The sequence below is a fragment of the Dendrobium catenatum genome, unplaced genomic scaffold (genome assembly GCF_001605985.2).
Source record: "Dendrobium catenatum unplaced genomic scaffold, ASM160598v2 fragScaff_scaffold_1638, whole genome shotgun sequence".
Lineage (NCBI taxonomy): Eukaryota > Viridiplantae > Streptophyta > Magnoliopsida > Asparagales > Orchidaceae > Dendrobium > Dendrobium catenatum.
The window spans coordinates 1,412,927-1,434,373 of record NW_021320100.1 but is presented as its reverse complement, the minus strand read 5'-3'; the positions used below and the strand labels follow the sequence as shown (position 1 = coordinate 1,434,373).

At 35.9% G+C, this 21,447-nt stretch overlaps 1 protein-coding gene across 2 annotated transcripts; it reads left to right on the top strand.

Annotated features, from left to right (window-relative positions):
• Nucleotides 1-9,188: 9,188 nt before the first annotated feature.
• On the top strand, nt 9,189-21,360 carry LOC110113228 (golgin subfamily A member 4). 2 transcript variants are annotated; one of them, XM_028701064.1, is made up of 9 exons: nt 9,189-9,522; nt 9,664-9,909; nt 10,023-15,908; nt 17,517-18,402; nt 18,495-19,174; nt 19,359-19,497; nt 19,716-19,797; nt 19,892-20,004; nt 20,966-21,360. In XM_028701064.1, exons 1-8 carry the CDS (start codon nt 9,472-9,474, stop codon nt 19,989-19,991), a joined length of 8,070 nt encoding a protein of 2,689 aa, XP_028556897.1. In that variant the 5' UTR covers nt 9,189-9,471; the 3' UTR covers nt 19,992-20,004; nt 20,966-21,360. The 2 variants fall into 2 exon arrangements, with proteins under 2 accessions (XP_028556897.1, XP_028556899.1); XM_028701066.1 differs by lacking the exon at nt 9,189-9,522 and having other exon boundaries at nt 9,769-9,909; nt 10,012-15,908.
• Nucleotides 21,361-21,447: the final 87 nt, after the last annotated feature.

Genomic DNA, 21,447 nt, shown 5'->3' with positions numbered 1-21,447 from the left:
GATCTTGATTTTGCGCTTGTGCGTTCGTCTAATATTGCCACTCGCGGAAAGTTTTGGGGGAGAGGTAGACGCAGAAGGTGATTTTTTGTGTTGGTTTTGTTTCTGCTTGTTGATGCTATGGGGTTTTTGTTGGCTTTATTGATCGTTCTGATGATGTGTGTGGCTATGAGCAATGATGGGGTCGGGGCTCACGTTCCGGCGTTTTTGCTCGTGGCAACCGTTGGTGTGCTGTTCGGGATGGTTCGATGGTTCTTTGCTTACACTTTACTGGAGGGTCCGTGTGGGATGACTGGGACGTTGGGAGCCTTGACCAAATTCTGAGCTCTCTTTTAGCTTATTTTTTCCTTATTGTTGTCTTTTGTCTGTTTTATTTTTCTTTTTGCTGTTGTATCCTTTTGGTTGTCTTTTTATATATAAAATTTTGTTCTAAAAAAAAAAGGGTGATTTAATCATGTGAGTATGATTACTAGTGTTAAATATATAATATTATAATATTTTAAGAATTATATTATTAAATAAAATATATTATATTTAAATTAATTTAATGTTTAATAAAATATTATATATTAAATTAAATTATTTAAATATATTATGAATTGAACCGATCAGTTCATAAGAAATAGTATCGGTTCTCACCGGTTTAATGCTAGATCAATTTTTTAGGAGGACTGAACCAGAATCGGCCATATGACCAGTTCATGGTTGAACCGGTTGAGCCAATTAATCTAATCCGATTTTCAAAACCATGATACTTACAAGCTTATCAACATACTTTGGATTTTTTGATAATATTATATTATAATTTCATTGAAAATCAATTCAAACATTTCTTTTTCGATATAAAATACTAGAAAGATGTTGAGCCAGCCATCACACATCCTATTATGTAATAGATATTTGATAATTATCGTTGTAGAAATATTCTCTCCATTTTACTAGTACAAACTTGGGGTGTCAAAACAGGTTTTTGGATCTGGTTAGGGTCAAACTCGAAATTGACCTGCACTTAATATGTCAATCCAAACCCCACATGTTTATCTAAAGTGCTTAAGAAACTAGACCCGAACTCGACTAGCTGACCTAGTTGAGTGTGACAAGCGACAGGCAAGTGCAAGCATGTCGAGCAGGCGAGTGAGCAAGGGTGGGGTCGAGTGCAAGTGTGAGCAGGCGAGGGCGAGGCCGAGGGGCGTGGGTGAGGCCACGGGCGAGCATGAGTGGGTGAGTGCGAGCCAACAAACATGCCAAACTGGTTGTATTCGAGTTCAGGTTAACCCGAACCTAACTCGATATTTCAATCGGGTTCAAAATTTAAACCCAAACCCGACTAGTTTGTTAAACGGGTCGACCCAAACCCCTGAATTTTTGGGTCGAGTCTGGGTCAGGTTTTCGAGTCATGTACCCCTCTAGTATAAACTAATAAAATTAATGTTGAATTAATAAGTGTATAAATCAAGAGGTATACATCATTATTCTTTATCTTAATTGTTACAATCAAAAGGCCTGATCTTATGTTTTGATGATTACAAATATTAATAGATGAGTATTTTCTTATTCATGTTTTATATATTAGATATTTATTTGTGTGACTAACCATTTTAGGTACAACATACACCAAGTAGCATTAAAAAATCAAAACTAAAAACAATGTAGCATTAGTGTGTAAGGGAGAGAGAGGTTGTGAGGTTGAGAGAGGGAGTTTTCCTTGCAAGAGTCAAGGGGTGTGGGGATTCACACGGTTTCTCCGGATAGCCTCCACCTTGGGTCCTCCTGTTGTGTTTTGGTGGAGCTCTTGGAGAGGAGCTCTAGGAAGAAGAGTCTATGGTGTGAAAGACTTGTTAGTAGACGAGGAGGCTAGGGATCGACATTCCACTAGACTAGGAGGTGAAAAGAGGGATCAACATCTTCGTCGGAGTAAGAAGCTAAAGGAGGGGTGGCATCTCCGTCATGTTTAGAGGCGAAAGGGGGGGTCGACATCTCTGCTGGAGCAAGGAGTTAAATAAGGGAGGGCATCTTTGCCAGGCCAAGATGCAAGAGGAAGATTTTCGGAGTCTATAAATGTCAGTTTCCGTCTAGTCAAGAGAGAAATGGTTTCTCCACATAGCTGTGTGTTAAAGGAGAATCACTTTTAGAGCAATATCCAAAGAGGAGAATTTTTTGGGAGTGGAGTTAGACCGATTTTGACTGAATCACTATAAATCCAGTTAGGGTACTTTTTACTTTCTTGCAATTTATTTTTTACACTTTATTTTACTTTTACTTATCTTTGTGAAAGATTTCTTTAGTTTATTTTTTATTATCTTGATGACTTTTGGTTATTCTTATGAAGGAACTTTGGGTGATAAATCTCTAGTTAAAATTTTTCTTTGTGAAATAAAAAATATATATTTATTTTCTAAAAGTTTAAAAAGAAAAAAAAAGTTTGATTATGATTTTGTTTGAATAGTTTATTTTCTTAAATCACTTCCGCATATCTCATTTTTTATCTTAAGCAAAAAACTTCTTAAAATACCAATTCATATTTTGATAAAATCTTGCCGTCGAATCTATATTACATAAATTAGACAAATTTGAATTTTGAACTAATTGTACTATAACCTAGTTAGTACTATACGAACATTAATTAAATTTAACTAATTTAATCACATAGATGAAGGAATCGAATCAGATCTTATCATAATTAATGGCCATATTGAATGATATAAATATCGTACAATATGATTTATCCGAGAACTCGTTGGATGAACCTTGGTTCATCTTAGACGATATGTGGTTCGATATAACTAATCGTATTGGATGACCACACATCATATAGATAATATTCGATGGAATTGAATTAATCTATTGTACAATTTGTGAATAGTATTTACAATCAGAGCACTTAATTTAAAAATTAGGATTTTTTAAGAGTTCACTTTATAAACTCATCACATGTCTTGACGGAAAGTATTTTTGAGTAATCAAAGACGTTTTCTTCTTGGGAGAGAGCATGGAGTGTGTCTACTTCATAAGGGAGAGATAGGATGTGAGGTTGAGAGAGGGAGTTTTCTTTGAGGGAGTCAAGGGGTGTGAGAGGTTACATACGGTTGCTCTGGCTAGCCTCCATCGTGGGTCCTCCTGTTGTGTTTTGGTGGAGCTCTAGGAAGAAGAGTCAATGGCTTGAAACCTTCGGGCTAAGGAGGCTTGGGATCATTATCTCCATCGGGCTGGGAGGCGAAAGGAGGGATCTACATCTTCGCCAGAGTAAGGAGCTAAAGGAGGGAAGGAATCTCCGTCGGGCTGGGAGGCGAAAGGAAGAATATTCTTTGGAATCTATAAATGTCATTCTCCGCCTAGTTAAGAGGTTTCTCTGCATAGTTGTGTGCTAAAGGGGAGTCACTTTTAGTACAATACCCAAAGACGAGAAACTTTAGAAAGTGGACGTAGGTCGATTACGACAGAACCACTATAAATCCAATTAGGGCTCTCTTCACTTTCTTGCAATTTATTTTTTACACTATGTTTTCATTTTGGTTATCTTTGTGAAAGATTTCTTTGGTTTATTTTTTATTATCTTGGTGAAAGAATTTGTTAGTATACTTTTGGTTAATCTTGTGAAGGAATTTTGGGTGATAAATCTTTAGTTGAAAATTTTGTTTATGAATTAAAAAAATATTTATTTTATAAAAGATAAAAAAAATCTTATTTGATTATGATTTTGTTTAAATATTTTATTCTCTTAAATCACTTATGCATTTCTTACTCTCAAGTTGTATCCTACGATGAGTATCACATAATGATATTTAATTATCATGAGAATCAGGATCTAATCATCATTAATGATTGTATCATACAATACAAATATCATACAATAAGAGTCACCCGAGAACTTGTTAGACAATCTGTGATTCGACATAACTAATCGTATTGGATGAATGTGCATCATACTGGACGATCTTCGATGAAATTGAAATAATTCTATTGTACAATCTATGAATTGTATTGTACGATCAAACTAGAGCAACTAATTTAAAAAATAGAGTTTTTTAAGAGCTCATTTTATAAACTCATCACATATCTTGAGGGGAAATAGTTCTTGAGCAATCAAAGACATTTTCTTCTTGGAGAGAGAGCATGGAGTGTGTCCATTTCATAAGGGACAGAGAAGATGTGAGGTTGAGAGAGTCAAGAGGTGTGAGGGGATTCATATGGTTGCTGCGACTAGCTTGCACCTTGGGTCCTCGTATTGTGTTTTGATGGAGTTATAAGAATAAGAGTTTTTGGTGCAAAAGGCTTGTTAGTTGAGCATCTCCGTCGGGTCAAGAGGCAAAAGGAGGGATAAGCATCTCCTCCGAAGCGAGGAGCTAAAGGAGGGATGAAATCTCCACTGAGCTTAGAGGTGACAGGAGGGATCGTCATCTCCGCCGTAGCGAGGAGTTAGAGGGATTGCATCTCCACCTTACCAGGATGCAAAAGGAGAGAGATTTTTCAGAGTCTGTAAATGCCATTATCCTCATGGTCAAGGGAGAAAAGCATCACCGCCAAGTTGTGTGCTAAATGAGAGTCACTTTAATGTAATACCCAAAGAGGATGATCTTTGGATAATAGACGTAAGTCGATTTTGACCGAACCACTATAAATCTGATTTGTTTACTCATAACTTTCTTGCATTTCATTTTTTCCGCTATGGTATGCTTTTGGTATCTTTGTGGAAGATTTTTTTTTTTAGTTTACTTTTGATTATCTTGGTGAAAAAATCTATTAGTTTACTTTTGTTTATCCTTGTGAAGAAATTTGGGTGATAAATCGTTGGTTGAAGTTTTTGCATTTGAAATTAAAAAATAAAAAGAAAAAATATTTGTTTACTAAAGTCTAAAAAAAATCTTATTTGCTTGCGATTTCATTGGAATACTTTATTCTCTTAAATTGCTTTCAAATATCTTGTTTTTTATTTTAAGCCATTTTTTTTAAATACCAATTCATCCTCCCTTGATGCGCCATAAATACTTTCATTAACAATTTGTTTTGTTATATGTGCCATAAACACTTTCATTAACAATTTGTTTTGTTAACAAAAGTCTACTATATGTACCTTCTTTTTATATTTCTTTGCATAAACCAAATAAAAATTCAGTTCAAAATGAAATATGCTTACATCTAAATTTTCTTTGCACTTCAATTTATTAATCATTTGTTGAAACCAAACAAAGGAAATCTTTTCCACCAAATTTGTTCTCAAACAAATAAGTGAATTAAAGCTAATATAAATTCAACTTATTTAACAATTTTTTCGATTTAATTCCTTCAAACCACACATTAATTTGGATACAGAAAAGTTGAGAAAAAAAAAAGAAATAAGAATCAAATTATTTATTCATTGATTTTGAATTTACAGCCAATAACTTGAGCTTTTCAATATTGCGTGAAAATTCAGTGAAAAAATTTGAAAATGATCAAAGCTTTTTTTTTTGTTCATTCTTTAACAAATATATAAAAAAAATTCAAGCATTAAAACAAAGATAAAAAAACATGCACATGCAAATATGCAATCGAATATCCGCCGCAGCTACCCAACTTGGCATTTCCAAATCTTGAAACTGTTTAAGGCAAATGATTTTGATGGCTATCTAGATGGATATAAAGGCAAATTCTAAGTCATCTGATTGCCACCGCCCGATTACGTGCTCCAACTACCATCACCCAAATACGATTATTCGACCACCACCTGTCGACTATAATCCTTCAATCAACGCTACCCTCCTAGATCATTTAAGCATTGTCGGCTGACTATTATCCCTCAATTATCTTTGCCTGACTACAATCTTCTGACCATCGCCGCCCCACTACATCCTCCAACCACTGTTTCCCCATTACAATCATCTGATCTTCATTGCCCAACTATAACCCTTCAACAACCGTTGCATGGCTATAACCTTTTGACTATTGTTGCTTATCTAAATTGACTTTATTATATGTCATCACCAACTACATCAATGTATGCCATCAACCATGAGACTCATGCATTTCATCAAAATCAACTCTAACTCTTTGATGTTAAGTATGTTGCACTTTTTGGCCTTTAAATCTCCTCTCCTCAAGGATAACAACCAAAATAAAAATAAAACAAACTCTTAAAACTACCTCCTCGATGTTATAAACTTAATTCTTACAAACTCATTGATTATTTTTTAATAAGAACATTCATAACTTACTAGTAACTATTTTCAAGCAAAAAAAAAAAAAAAAAACTATTACATTCAAATTTGCAACACAATATCAATGCTTTCCTCTACAAATAATGTTAGAACATTCTTGTGATTCATTTATACTTGAGCTTTACCTCTTTTTTAATTGTAATTTAGGTCTGGATGTTGCCGCTAGTAACAGATGCTTGTTTCAAAGGATTCTTCAGGAGCTCTAGTGGCAGCCCCAAAACTCACAACCTGTAGATGTTAAAAACTACTTCATATGAATTCATTTAGAGGCATATAACTACATCTTGATTTGTAACAACAATCTTAGCAAGATCGCTTTCATTGGATTGCTTAACCATCCCCTTGCCCTCATTAGCACTTGCAACAAGTTTATAGCCTTTGGGCGAAGTTCCATAAAAATGATAGTAGAACTTAAAATTATGTCCTCTTAGGGCATCTCTAATCGAAAAATCCATTTTCCACTCTAAAATACATCAAAATTTCAAAATGCGATCATTCTTCTCCTATCAAACGTCATTTCTTCTTCTTTCGCGCGCTTCCCGCATCGGCAACCATCTTTGGCGAGCTGTTCTCCTCTTTCGTGCGCTTCTTCGTCAAATCATGCAGCGAATTTTTTTGGCGTAGGTGAGCAATCCAATGCCAATATTGGCGTCACACTGTTCACCTACCGGAATTTGGCGTGTGATTTGGAGTTTGAATGGAGCAAATGGCGGACAGCATAGGGTGGTATGGAGTTTGGTTGGATATGGTCTTAGACATGAACAAATCCTCTCTATCTCCTTACTAAGCAAACAAATATTGATGAGGTCTTTTTCAAACTCAAGAATTATCTATTTGTCTTCATCATATCTCTTTCTAAACATTTTCTCTTGATTACAACCCACATTCCCCCAAGCTTAAAGTTTACCAAATAAATTCAATAGTAAATAATTACGAACATTCATATGTAACAAAAATGCTGCATACTATTAGAGTACAAAAACAATGCTATTACATAAACTTAATATAGCTCATTGTATTACCTAATATATAGCCAATCTCTCTATAAATAGTCTACAGGTTTTATGTACTGTACATGAATTAATAAAATTTCCTTTTCTCTGTTTTAATTGTCGCTTGCTGTCTTGTATCAAGAAACTCAGTTCTTGAGTTTCTACACATACATGAATTGACACACATCAACCAAAAAAATTTAACTTTTCATATGTAACAAATTGAACTCTTTATTTTCAAATTCATCGTGGAACAAGTTCTTACTCGTCATGTAAATCAACATGGTTAAATTTTTCCAATTACATTTCGCTAACGCATTGAAACTACTTTCTTCTCCAAAGTAAAGCTCTGCATAAAATGACAGACCTGAGAGCTAGGTAGCGGCATGGTGCGGATGGTCTTGCGTTGCTCATGCTTTTTGACCGGCCGGGAATCTCTAGTTCCAGAATGCAAAAAGGATTCCATGTTACGGTTGGAGCGAAAGAACTGCGAGGCAAGAGGAAGAGGACGGACTCAGCGGGAGCCGAGGAGAAGAAATAAGGCAGGAATGTTAGAACCAGGAGGGATTTGACGAAGCTAGCCGGAGGGAGGGGGTCACGGAACTCGCCGTGAAGCAGAGAACGGCGGATTCTACGGGCTTGAAGTAGGACTTGAGGGCTGTTTGGTTCGATGAAGAAAGAAGATAAGGGAGTGTAGTTTAAAAATAATGCCGTGTAAAAAAGTTTTTTTTTTATTTATTTATTTATAAAATGAATGTAATGTAAAATTTAACGATGATACTGTCTGTGGATGAACATGATAGTGTCAACTGGTGGCGTGTGGCGGCTAGCGGCTGCAGGTGGTCATGATGGCCAGCACTCGACGGTGGTGGTGGTCGGTGATGGATGGCTGGCTATGGGTGATGGCGATGATGGCCGACGATGAGTGGTTGGTAGTGGTTGTAATCAGCGGCAATAAGAGAGATTGTTTTGCAATGGAAAAAAAAAAATTTGCTAAAAAAACTAAAACTCTTCCAACCAAATAGCCCCTAAATCTAAATGATTTATTTTATAGTTCACATTTTACAAACACTTTACTTTTAACCAAATAGTCTCTAAGTAGGATTTATAAATCATGTAAATTTGAATTTACTAAATTGTAAATGTATTAAATATTAAAAATATTTTACCAGAATAATATTTAATATTCATAAAATTATTTGTCAATATAACTCTGATATCTCTACTTTTAACTAATCTTGATTATACTTTTTTAGTTATTTATGAGTTAATTATAAATTTTAATTTTAATTACATTCAATAATTGATAACTATAGATAATATAATTAGAATGTAATTTAATTATCATTTAATCTAACTATTTATTTATTATTCACACTATATTCTTATTTAGATTAATTAAATCAGAAATTGTTCTTATTAGATTAGAAGTCATGACGAGATCTCATCGCTAAGGTAATGATCTTTCACCCTTTTGCATGCTTCTTTGCCTAAATCTCGTAAATTTATTGAACGGTCGAATTTGCTAAATTTCGAATTTAAGGAAAAAAATAAAAAAGGGCATAAAATTATGATTTAACTTATCATGAAATTTGAGCATATGTTTTTGTGTTTGACAATATACTCAAACCCTCTTCCAAATCCTATTAAATATTGAATCCAAACAAATCTTAAATGTGGAATAATTATTTTGTCTGGAGTCCGGAATGGAAGAACTGTTCGGATATGTAAGTTTACACACTGTGTGCACTAATAGTCCGAATAATTCTTCCCGTCTGGATTCCTCACAGATTAATTTCTCTTTAAGGTTCAGCTATAGTATTGATTTTGGGTGGCATGTAAAAGAATAATTTGGGATGTTAAATATGAAATATAGTTTATTTGGAGGGGTATGAATGTAATTTTTTTTTTAGGGCCACTTAGGGTTGACCCACCCAGCCCATATCAGCCCAAAATAGGTCCCGTAATTTCCCGTAATTAACCATACTGAGATATCAAAAAATTATCAAATAGGATCTGAGACGCATCGAAATCATGTAATGTGAGAGCGGAAAGCGCAAAAGCCGACGCAAAACCAACGCAAAACCGACGCGATCAAGCGCGAAAAGAGGAGGAAAACGACGACAACAAAACCCTAATCCGACTCCTCTTCCAATCTCTATCCTAAGTCAAGCCGGAGCTATTTGATCTCTTCCAGTTCGCCCCTTGGGTTTCTCACCTTGGAGATCTGTGATTGATGCCGTCGAAGCTCATCTGATCATTAGAGATTCGCTTAGTTATTTGTCTGAATGGATAAGAGCAAGACCAGGACCGATATGCTAGCCGCTGGCCGTAAGAAGGTACTCTCCTTTGCCGTTATTCATTCCTTTTTTTTCCTTTTCTGTTTCTAGCTTGCCACTGTAGCAATCAAATCCTGTTTATGTTTTATTTTTCTTTAAACATTGGGGTAATGCGTCTGAACTTAATTGTTGGGACATCAGCTTCAGCAATTCAGGCAGAAGAAAGATAACAAGGGCGGTGGCAGTCATGCGAAGTCCTCAAGCCAAGTTAACAACCCTGGGAATGAGGGCGAGAGCGAGGAACTTTCGAAATTGGGTCAGGCTCCAGCCTCGGCTGCTGATGCGGTCGATGCCAATCTATTGGATGCTTCAGATTCAGGAGCAGATCAAAGAGCTGAGGAACTGAGGTTGAAGTTGGAACAGCTTCCTGCCGATTTTATTTACCAGGTGAGGGAAAATCTATTCTTTATTTTTGAAATTCGGGGTGGTTGGGAATAAAAAATGGATGAGGGGTGATGTATAATTTCATTCTCATTTGTTGCTGGGTAGGGCCAATGCAGGAAGCTCATGGCGTGGTGTTGGAAAAATCAAATGGCAGCAGCTCAGGTGTTGGTCATTATTTGGATGCAACCTTCTCATCTGGCATTAGTCATGAGGTTTCTGAGACCTCTTCTTCTTCAGAAGTTGTTTTTGAGAACGGTGGGGATCTTTCAGTTTCTTGTGTGAATTCAGGGAAACAGAATGGAGGCAGCCATCAGATGGAGAAAGGAGCAATGTGGGGAGAAACTTCCTCCAGTACACTTGACGAACCTGTCAGATTGGAAGAGACAAATGAATCTTCTGCTCTAGCTGATAGAGTTCAAGGCTCAGGCTTGAATCATAGTCTTTCTGAGGAAGTAGAGAAATCTACTTATCCTGAACAATATTTGGAAAATTCCACTTCATCCCAAATAACATGTTCACTAGCTGCAATCAGTCATGAAGGAGTTTCGGTCGTTACTTGGGTGAAGTCAGAAAAGATGTTAGATGAAGAGAAGGTAGAGGATCAGGAGAACCTTTTATTTGAAGATAAACGGAAAGTAACTACTGACCCTGCTGTTTGTGGGTCAACAAGAAGTGAAGAGATCAATCAATGTTTTAATCCAGCTGAAGAATCTCAGTATGCGGGCATGAATATTTCTCATGAATCTAATGAAGGTACTTTTAATGAGAAAAAAATAGAAATACCATCTTCTTCCCGAGGAATTTCAGTAGACAATGAGGAACTTCATTTGGAACTAGGGGAAAGAACTAATGAGGGAGGCATAGAACTTCCAATGGATTACCTTACCGCCAAGGATGCATGCCTGGGTAGGCAATCAAAAGAGGCTGTTTCAGTTAAGGAGATTATTTTGGATGCTCGCAAGAAGGGACTTTCATCTCTGCAGGGCTATTTAAAGATGGATTCCTCAATAGGGGGGCAGTTAGAGCAAGAAGGAGTGCTAATGAAGGCAAGCTCTGCTGTCGAACTTGACAGTGTTAAAAGGCATCTTTACCTATCTTTTATTGCAAAAGATATTCTCCAGTTGCAGTTGGTTGAGCAGACACAGTTAAATGAAGATTTCCACCAACATTCTTCTTATGAAGTACACAGACTCTTTGATTTGGTTAAGAAGGCTCAAGAAAGTAAAGAAATGTTAACTGAAGAACTTGTGCAAAGCAAGTCTGAGCTTCAATTTTTGGCCATTATGAAGGATGAAATTGAAACCAACTTTCTTTCTGCAAGGAAGGAGATTGAGCAGGAATATATTAAGTGTTTCAACTTGAAAAGCGAGCTTCATAAATCCCAAGAAGACTTATTGCATGTTTCCAATGAACTAGCCATTTGCCAGTGCTCTGTGGATGCTTTGCAAAAGGAAAATTCAAACTTGTTAGCAACTCTCCTTTCAGAAACTCATGCAAAAAAAAAACTTGTAGAAGAGGTGGAGTTCCTTTCAAGCGGGCAATCAAAGCTAACAGCAGCTCTTATGGAAGAAGCTGATGCAAGGAAGAAAATTGCAGAGGAGAGAGAGTTACTTTCCACTCAGAATATGAATCTTTTGTCTCAGTTAACAGCAAAAGAGGAGAAACTGCAGATTGCAATAGAGAAGAAAGTCGAGCTTCAGGATAACCTAAGAGAATTATGGTCATACTTTGAAAAACTTTTTGAGGAGAACTTTTATCTTTCTTGCAATCTTGATATATGCAATGCTAAGATTAAGGAGATGGACAGCGGGACATTTGTGCCATCTTGCCATGGTCAAGAAGGTCAAATAAGTAATGACGATCTCATCAATTTTACTATTGATTTGTCCCAGCCATTCTATGAAGAATCCAATGTGAATGTTTCTTCCAGCACTAAATTGAAATCAAATTCTCAATTCCAAAACCATGGGTGTGTGCTTCAGAAGGATGATGGGAAAGATTCTGACAGCTTTGCTTTGTTGAAGGTATTGAAGGAGCACCTTCAAGAGGCAAAAACTAAATTGCAAGATCTGGAGAAGTCTGTACAAATGGTGCACTCTGATTCTCTTTTCTTGAGCGGCTCAAGTGGAATAGGAAACACAGCTGGGGTGTCAAAATTAATTAAAGCCTTTGAGTCAAAAGCTCATCATGTTGGTGGTGGTGTAGATGAGGTACCTTCAACTCTTGTTGTAAGGTCAGAAGATTCATATACTTTATCCAGAGAACATACTTTAAGTCTCAGCAATGCACTTAACAAGATAGAATTAGAACTGGGGAAGGTTGAGATACTTGTAATGGACAGCCAGCACGATAGAGAAGCCTTGAAAAAGTACAAAATGGACTGTGAAACTCAGAAGCATCAAAATGATAGTCTACAAGTTGCATTTGATGAGCTTGCTAGGAAAGTACCTGATTATGAGCCTAAATTGTGCGAAATGCATAAACATATAGATGAGCTTCATCAGCATGTCAACGAGGAGGCAGCTGGATTTCTAGATGAGATAGAGTTGTTGAAGAACAAAGTCAGTGAAGATGCATTTATTCTCAAGCAAGAAAGAGATGACCTGTTGGGCATGATTATGGAGGCGGTTGGAAAGCTGGATGCATCGACTGGACTAAAGGTCCTTGAAAACCTGGACACTAAATCACATGCCATGGTTTCAGTTGATGCTGCTATTTTGGAAATTGAGAAACTGAATGATAAAGTTGAAGAAATTAATCATAATTATAGCACACTGCATGATTCACACAAAGAACTGAATAAATCTGTCATGGACATTGAAGGAAGACATGCTTTTGTTATTGAGCTATTTTATAAATTTTATGGTAACCTCATGAATCTTATACATGAAGCCCAACAAAATACTGGGGATGTTGCAATTAATGCTAATGCTAATGCTGAGAAAGTGCTAGAATTTCTTCCTGAAAAGTGTGAAATGGCTATCAATTATTTGCAGAAGCTGTTTAGTGAGTGGGGTTATCTATTGTCTAGAAATACCGAACTTGACTTGGTCCTGTCAATCAGAAACCAAGAAATAGAAGAGTTGAATACACGACTCAAGGAGCTGGAACTTCAGAGTAATATCAAAGATGGACTTGAATCTACTTTATTAAATAAAACAAAAGAGATTGAAGAGGTAAAAAGGAGGTGCTTTCGTCTGGCCAATCAACTGGAGAACCATGAATCATGTAAGGATTTATATGTCCATGGTAAATCCTGGGAAAGAGGTGATGTGGTTGTCTCAAAAGATGATAATGTTGTGGTTAACTCGTTCATCTCTCTTCTATTAAGGCTTGAGGAGTTGGTTTCTTTTCATCTTTATAACTATGATGAAATTCTTGAGCAGATAATGTTGTCGAAGAAACATATACAAGATGCTTATATGCTGATGGGTGTATCAACTGATGATTGTTCCCTGCCACTGCCCGCCTTGCTTAGTGATGCCTTCATTCCTAAGGTGATTGCGCTTCATGAAAGGCTGAAGCTGTTGACTGTGTCAAATGTGCAGAAGGAAACTGAAATTCAAATTTTGAAGGAGGGCATGAGCAAGATTGAAGAGACTCTAGAAGCTTCTTGTCGTGAACTGCAATTGAAAACATCCGAAATTGAACAATTGGAACAGAAACTTTCCTCTGTCAGAGAGAAGCTTGGCATAGCTGTTGCTAAGGGCAAAGGTCTAATTGTGCAACGTGATAGTCTTAAACAGTCTTTGATTGAAAAAACTAGCGAGCTTGAGAAGTCTGCACAGGACTTGCTTTTAAAGGACTCATTGCTGGATGAGCTGGAGACAAAACTCAAGTCCTGTTCTGAAGTGGAACGCATTGAAGCTTTGGAGTCTGAGCTCTCATATATTCGTAATTCTGCAACTGTTCTGAGGGATTCTTTTCTCCAGAAAGATTCAGTTCTTCAGAGGATTGAAGAAGTTCTGGAAGATTTAGAACTACCAGATGATTTCCATGACAAAGATATTCTAGAAAAAATCGAGCTGCTCTCCAGATTTGTAATTGATCATCCTTCTTCAACCGTGACTGATTTGGAGCAGAAAAGTTTAGAGGAGCGCACACATTCTGATGCTGAACGGTGTGTGGTAATTGATGCTAATAAGTGTACGGGGCCTGGTTCCAACATAGATTTTGATGTTTTGAAAAAAAAACATGAGGAGCTTCAAAGCAAGTTCTATGGCCTAGCTGAGCATAACGATATATTGGAACAGTCTTTGTTGGAGAGGAACAATCTTGTGCAGAAGTGGGAAGAACTTTTGGATAGAATTGAGTTGCCTTCTCACATGCAAACAACGGAACCTGTAGATAAGATTGAGTGGTTAGGAAGAGAGCTTTCGGAAGTGAACCAAGAAAAGGATTCTTTGCAACTGAAGATTGATAATCTGGAAACATCTTTGGACATGCTCATAGCTGATGTAGAAGAATCGCATAAGAAATTATCAGAACTTACTGCAGAAGTTTCAGCTGCTAAATCCGAAAAAGAGTTTTTCGTTGAAAGTCTTGAAAAGCTCAGGATTGAACATTTTTCACTCTCAGAGAAGGCTGTTCATGATGAACGAAATAAAGAGAATTTGCAAAAAGAATTAGATGATTTGCGGGATAAATTGATTGACAATGCTCAGTTTGAATATTATAAGGATATCGAGAATAAGTTGCAAAAACTGCATTATTTGATTGATAGTACTTTAATGGAGCATGATAAGTTAGACTTTATTTCTGGAGGTAGTCTTGTTGAGCATCTAGAAGAATCATTAAAAAAGCTGATTGATAATTACACTGCTCATTTAAACAAATCTAGCAATATTGTTCCAATTAATGAGACATTGTTGGATAAAAGCAGCTCAGATCATGGTAAAATGGTGCCTGATGAAAGCAGCCCAGTTCATGGTAAAATGGTGCCCGAAGAAGCTCTGCTTGCCAAAGAATCAGGCTTGGCTTCAATGAGTTTAGAGCTAGACCGGATTTCCAATAAACTGTATTCAGTGGAGCAGGATAGGGATTCAATTTTTGGTAAGTGCCAGTCTTTGATATTGGAAGTGGAGGATCTAAAGATGCAAGTTGATGTGCTGAATGTGCAGAGGAATGCAGATCTTGAGAAGTATCAGTCTTTGGCATTGAATTTGGATGCGATGGAAAAACAGAGAGATTCTTTACAAGAACAATTAACTCTAGAGGAGCAAAAAAATGCTTCTTTAAAAGAGAAGTTAAATCTTGCTGTGAGAAAAGGAAAGGGGTTAGTGCAACAGAGGGATAGCCTGAAACAGACTGTTGATGAGATGAATACTTTTTTGGGGCAATTAAAGATTGATCACAGCCAACAGATAGAATCCTTGATATCTGAAAAGTCCTTGTTGATGCACCGATTGGCTGATGTGGAACTGAAGTTACAAGATAGCAACCAGAATTACAGTACATTATTAACTACATTAAATGCCATTGATTTAGAGAGTGAGGCCAATGACATTGACCCATTTGAAAAGCTCAGGGTTGTTAACAGCATACTTCTTGATCTGCGTTCATCAACTGCTGCAGCTGAACGTGAAGCTAACAAATCTAAACGGGCAGCTGAATTGCTTATAACTGAGTTGAATGAAGTTCAAGAAAGAAATGATATTCTTCAGGATGAGCTGTTAAAGGCAGAAGCTTCCCTTTCAAAATATTCTAAACAAAAGGATGATTCTCTTTCACGACTTGAAAACGTCATGTCAGTTCATTTTGAGGAAAGAACTAGACTTGCAAAGAACTTGATGGATTCTATCTTGGTCATTGATCATTTGAAAGAAGGTCTCCTGCAGTCTTCTAAGATTTTATCTGTAGTTCTAAGCAAGGATGTTGATCTATTTAACCTTGTGGATGCTTTGTGGGAGTTTACTTTGGATGAGTTTTGCAGTTCAGATAAGAGCAAGCAACTAGTTTTAATATCAAGCGGTATTCTTTCATCTAATGAACAAAAGAACGAGGTATCTCCAAGCAACATTTTGTGTGGTTTTTTAATCCACAAAATCATTCAAAATATGTATGATTTAAAATAAAAGCATTTTCTGCACCTTTAAATATCCTAATGTGCTGAGCATATCCTTGAGAATTATGTATATTTGAGATCCATCCTCTGAAGGTTGCGCCTGAAATTGAAATTAACCCTCATCACATTCTCATTGCACTTAGGTTCATCTAAGTAGCTTTTCTCCATGCGCATCAGCTGCATATTTATTAATTGGGTTGCTTTCATTTGGTATAGACTGAGCTCTGCTCAGGAAATTATTCATCATGATCATCATTTGTCATATACCAACTATTTGGGGTTTATAAATTCTAATTTTTCATTTGTTCTTATTGAACTATTTTTTAGGCTCTTCAAAAATCATTTTCAAGAAAATGAAGGGTGGAAAAGCTGAAGTTAGAGAGGCTTTAAAACGGAATATAGATTAAGTCTATTTTCAACAGAGGTATTAGTATCTTGGATCTATTGTTCAGCTTTAAAGATTTATGTTTTTATCGGCGTATTAGTAAATCTGAAGTTAGAGAGGCTTTAAAGAAAATGAAGGGTGGAAAAGCTGTTGGGTTGCCTTAGATGGTTTGGTCACATAAAACGGCGGCCTTGTGATGACGTCCCGGTTAGGAGAGTAGAGGTATTAGATTTGACTTATGTTAAGAAAGGTAGGGGTAGACCTAAAAAGACTTGGTTAGAAAATATTAGGAATGACCTTTCTTATTAGATTTAAACGAGAATTTGACTTTTAATAGGACACAATGGAGAAAAAGGATTCATGTAGCCGACCCCACGTAGTGGGATAAAGGCTTGATGTTGTTGTTGTTGTTGTTCAAAAATCATTTTCAACAGTTTTTATCCATTTTGTCATAGGTTTCCTTTTCTTTTCCGACTTTCCTTTGACATTAATTCAATCTTCCCATTTAATTGTTGTATTTTTAACTTTTGTTGTACATTTCTTAAGCTGCTTAAGTCTTTTTTCAACAGCTTTATTTTGAATAGATGTCATTACTTATTTGTCTAATATAATTATTCCTTTTACTCTTCTTAATTTTTTGTTTTTCCATTCATCTTAATTTTTTGTTTTTGTCACGTTCAACTTAGTTATCAATGGCCTTACTGTCCAACACTCTGATCCATATAATAAAGTCTTTTATATTTATCTTTAAGTATTGATGATATATTCTTATCATCTATACTCCTAAGGCACCTCTCCATTTTAGCCAGCCAGCCAACCTTAAATCTAGAAATTATATCTTATTTTATATCTCCATTCTTTTATATAATAAATCCTGATTTTCTTAAACCTATTACATTTATCATCATTTTATTGTTTAACAATATTTAGTGATGATTGCTAATATTATACTTGATATAATATTCTTAGTCTTTGTGTCACTAATTCAAACCCTTTTTTTCTTCAAAATTTGAATTATTTATTAAAATTTATATAGAAAAGTAATAGTTGAGTTTCTATGCAAAATAATGCACCCTTGAAATTTATGGGAAATATTCACGGCAAGATTCATTATGTTCTTTATATGATTTCCCTTTTTCTTATTTTAGAATGTTATTTCAGGAAATATCTCTGTCCATTTCTGATTCTGCACCGTTAAAGATACATCAAAATGTCGATGAAACCTTGCTATTTGAACATTTTGCGCTTGCTAACCAAGCATTACATGAATGTAAGAATCATTGCAACGCTTTGAGAGAACGTGTTTGCAACCATTCTGTGTTTCTTGACAAGAAAGCAGTGTATCTGTCAGAAACCGTAGAAGCTGTGAAAAGAAGAAACTCATCTTTAAAAGATACTTCAGAGTCATTGAAGAGAGAGATCACACACCTTGAATCAAAGCTCAAGCAGAAGGATGCTAAAATCTGTTCAATTTATAGAAACTTAACTGTGCTTTATGAAGCTTGTAGCACATTAGTTATGGAGACTTTTAGGAGGAAATCACAAATTACTGGAAATACCGGAACTCTTGGAGAAAATGTTTTGAATTTGGACATTTTCCGGACGTTGCCAAGCTATGCCATGGGAGAAGTTGAAGATGTTCATTCCATGGATGACTGCATCAAAATGATGGTAGAGTCTATTTTATCAACAGTGAAGGATACAAATTCTACAAATGAGTTGGTTGAGAGAACTGAGAGGGAATTAAAAGCTACAGTTTTAGCATTGCAGAGAGAACTTCAGGAGAAGGATATACAAATGAATAGGGTTTGTGAAGAGCTTGTCTCTCAGATAAAGGATGCAGAGACTGTTGCTAAAAGGTCAATGGCTGATCTTGACTCTTCGAGGGCCCAGTTCTTCAACTTAGAGAAGAAGGCAGAGGCAGTGGAAACTAATAAAAACTTATTAGAGTTGAGATTGAATGAGCTACAAAATGTTGAGGCTTTGTCAAAGCTATTGCAGGAGAGAATCAACTCTTTAACTGAGTCTGTGAATGCTAAAGATCAAGGTAATATAAATATTCTGTAAATTCAGACTCCACCTGCTCTTTTTGTTTCAATAGTTCTTTGAATTTGAACGTCTCCACCATTTGTTTTGCAGAAATTGAAGCCTTAATGCAAGCTCTAGATGAAGAAGAAACACAAATGGAAGCTCTGGAAAGCAGAAACAAGGATATGGAAAATTTACTACAACAAAGGGTTGTGCAATTGGAGACTCTTGAAACCTCCAATGCAAAGACCATGGCAAAACTTTCAACAACAGTCAGCAAGTTTGATGAATTGCATAATCTGTCAGAAACTCTTCTTTTAGAAGTTGAAAATCTTCAATCACAGCTACACGAGCGAGATTTGGAGATTTCTTTCTTGCGTAAAGAGGTAACTAGGTGTTCAAATGATGTTTTGGCCTCACAAGAGAACAGCAAGAAGTATTCATTAGAAGTACATGAGTTGCTTACCTGGATGAGTGGCATGGTTTCTTATTTTGGAGGACCTCCTGTGCAGTTTGATGATCAGGAAACTAGTCAGATTCATTTGTACATTGGCATCTTGGGCAAGAAGATTGCCTCAACTATTAATGAACTAGAAGAGCTGCGTGCTACAGTCCAAAGTAAAGATGCCTTGCTAGAAACTGAACGAGGTAGGATTGAAGAACTTTTATCAAGAACTGAAGGTCTTGAAAGTTATCTGCATGGAAAGGAAAGGTTAGAGCAATCTCAAGGAGGTAGAGGTTCTGATCAACAAAGTAGTAACTCTTCAGGAGCTTTGGAAATTGAACAAATGGTAATTAAATGTTTTTCTTTTCTAATCTTATGTTTCCTTTTAAGATAAGTTTTAGTGTTTGGGGAGCTGTTGTTTTAGCTTGGCTCAACTGTATGTGCTGGACAACTCGTATGCTTTTTTCCGATGTTTTTCACTATTGTTTTGACCGTAAAATTTCTAATGTTATATCATTGTGTTATTCTAGGTGCAGAGAAACAAGGCATCCTCAGGTCCAATTGCAGCCATTGTACGTAGTGGACGCAAAGTCAACAATGACCACATTGCTATAGCTATCGACTCTGAGAAAGATGATGGTGCATTAGAGGATGAAGATGATGACAAAGGTACGTTTTATCTTTGTTGCTTTCTAAGGCTTAGTTTGGGATGACTTTCTTACTTCTTCTTAAAGTGGCTTTTTAGTACAAAAGTTAAATTTTTTTACTAGAAAACCGCTTTAAGAAGTAGGAAGAAAGCTGTCCCAAACGAAGCCTAAGCCAATTGATTCTACATAGTAAGCTAGTTTTCATTGAATTTAACTTACATTTTTTTTATCCCGTTATAGCACATGGATTCAAATCGCTAACCAAGTCTCGGCTAGTCCCAAGAGCTACTCGGCCTATAGTGGACAGGATTGATGGAATATGGTTGGCACCGTTTTTGAATTATTCTATCTTTTTTATTGATAAGTCTTCCTTAATACTTGCTGAACAAACTGTTTATTCATGGCAAACTTCCCAGGGTGTCTGCTGAGCGGTTGCTAATGAGACAACCAAGTCTGAGGCTAGCATTTTTGATCTATTGGGTTGCACTGCATGCTTTACTTGCTAGTTTCATTTGAGAAAATTATCCTGGTAAGTTCTGAGATTGTCTATTTTTTCTTCATTAATTATTGTTGTTATTAGTTAGATTGTTTTGTGTATTACATATGTTCTATAGTATTCTGCAACTTTTAATTTGAAGTCTTTTCTGAAAACCGATTAGTCAGCGCCTTATATTTCAATAAGGAAATCAACAATGAAACTTGGTGAATTTATTTAGATGATTTGCTAAATTTTCCTTAAATTAGTTGGATAAAACTTTTCAATCCGTCTGTATCTAGTTAACAACAAATTTTGCTGAAAGAAGGGTACTTAAATACCCAGATAGCTTCTACATTTGTTTTACTGCAGTCAGTTCCCTATTAGTGCCTGACACCTTGCTTTCTATGTTAAACATGACTATGTAGAATGGGTCTAAAACCATTCAGAAATTACAAGAAGCCCTCCCTGAACTCTTTAAAATCACAAATTAAACCTCCTTGGCAATTTACTCCCCTCTCTGAAAATGTAGAATTACATAAATGCTTGGACTCATTCTAAACGTATTTAATTGCTCAGAATTTAATTTTATTTGCATAAGATACCAGAAAATTTATTGAAATCCTAAAAAAGTTTAGAAACTAATATATAGTTCTCTATTTTCAACATGAAACATATTCCCACAAATGGCAATAAAATTATATAAAATGGAAAATTTCCCATCAAAATCCATAAAATTTCAGATGTCTCTGACCTATGGACAGGATTTTGGACTTTTGTTCAGCTCTGGAATGATCTGGATGTGTTTAGGGTTTAGGGTTTCAATTCATCAAATTGCAATGAAATTGTTAGCAAATCTGCTCTGGTGGATATCTCTCTCTTTCTTCCAAGATCATCCAACTTATCAATTTCACTGAAATCTTGCCAAAAAATTTGAATTTTGGTCGTTTCATTTCTTATTATTAGACTGAGCAACCTCTGATCTAATTTTAGGATTTTTTTGATTTACTGGCAGGTTCGAAGTTCCTTTCTCAGCAGCTTTTCGGTAAGCAGAAATCTGCATTTGTATAGCATTTGATTAATACCAAGCAAAGTTGGGTTTCATATAGCAGTATAGTGATTTTTTTGCCATGAGAGTAGGTGTGATTTATTTTTTATTTCACTCCCCTCTAAAAAAACTGGCAAACTCAGCTCGTTAGGTTGGAATTTAAACCAGATAGGATTTATTCAACAGCTGAAAAGAGAAACGAATGTGTTGTACATTATTATTCTTTTTTTTTTTTTACTGTTTGAAACAACTTGTTTGTAAGAGATAATCTTTATCAGAAATGATATGTTGACGCTATTAATTATTTTTAAGAGGAAGCTTTCAGAAGCTTTGCTTAATGAGATGATTTTGCCTGTCCAGAATTATAGAGCCTGATGAATATTTGGATCTTGTAAAGGTTTGAGCTTCCATTGTGATCATATTCTGCTGCATTTGCTCTATAGTTTTTT

Bases quoted from the DNA above. Each gene is read 5' to 3' on its own strand.
- LOC110113228 (XM_028701064.1), top strand. From the start codon at position 9,472: ATGGATAAGAGCAAGACCAGGACCGATATGCTAGCCGCTGGCCGTAAG. The intron at 18,403-18,494 runs GTAATATAAATA...TTTGTTTTGCAG, and splicing joins TGTGAATGCTAAAGATCAAG to AAATTGAAGCCTTAATGCAA. The intron at 19,175-19,358 runs GTAATTAAATGT...GTGTTATTCTAG, and splicing joins CTTTGGAAATTGAACAAATG to GTGCAGAGAAACAAGGCATC.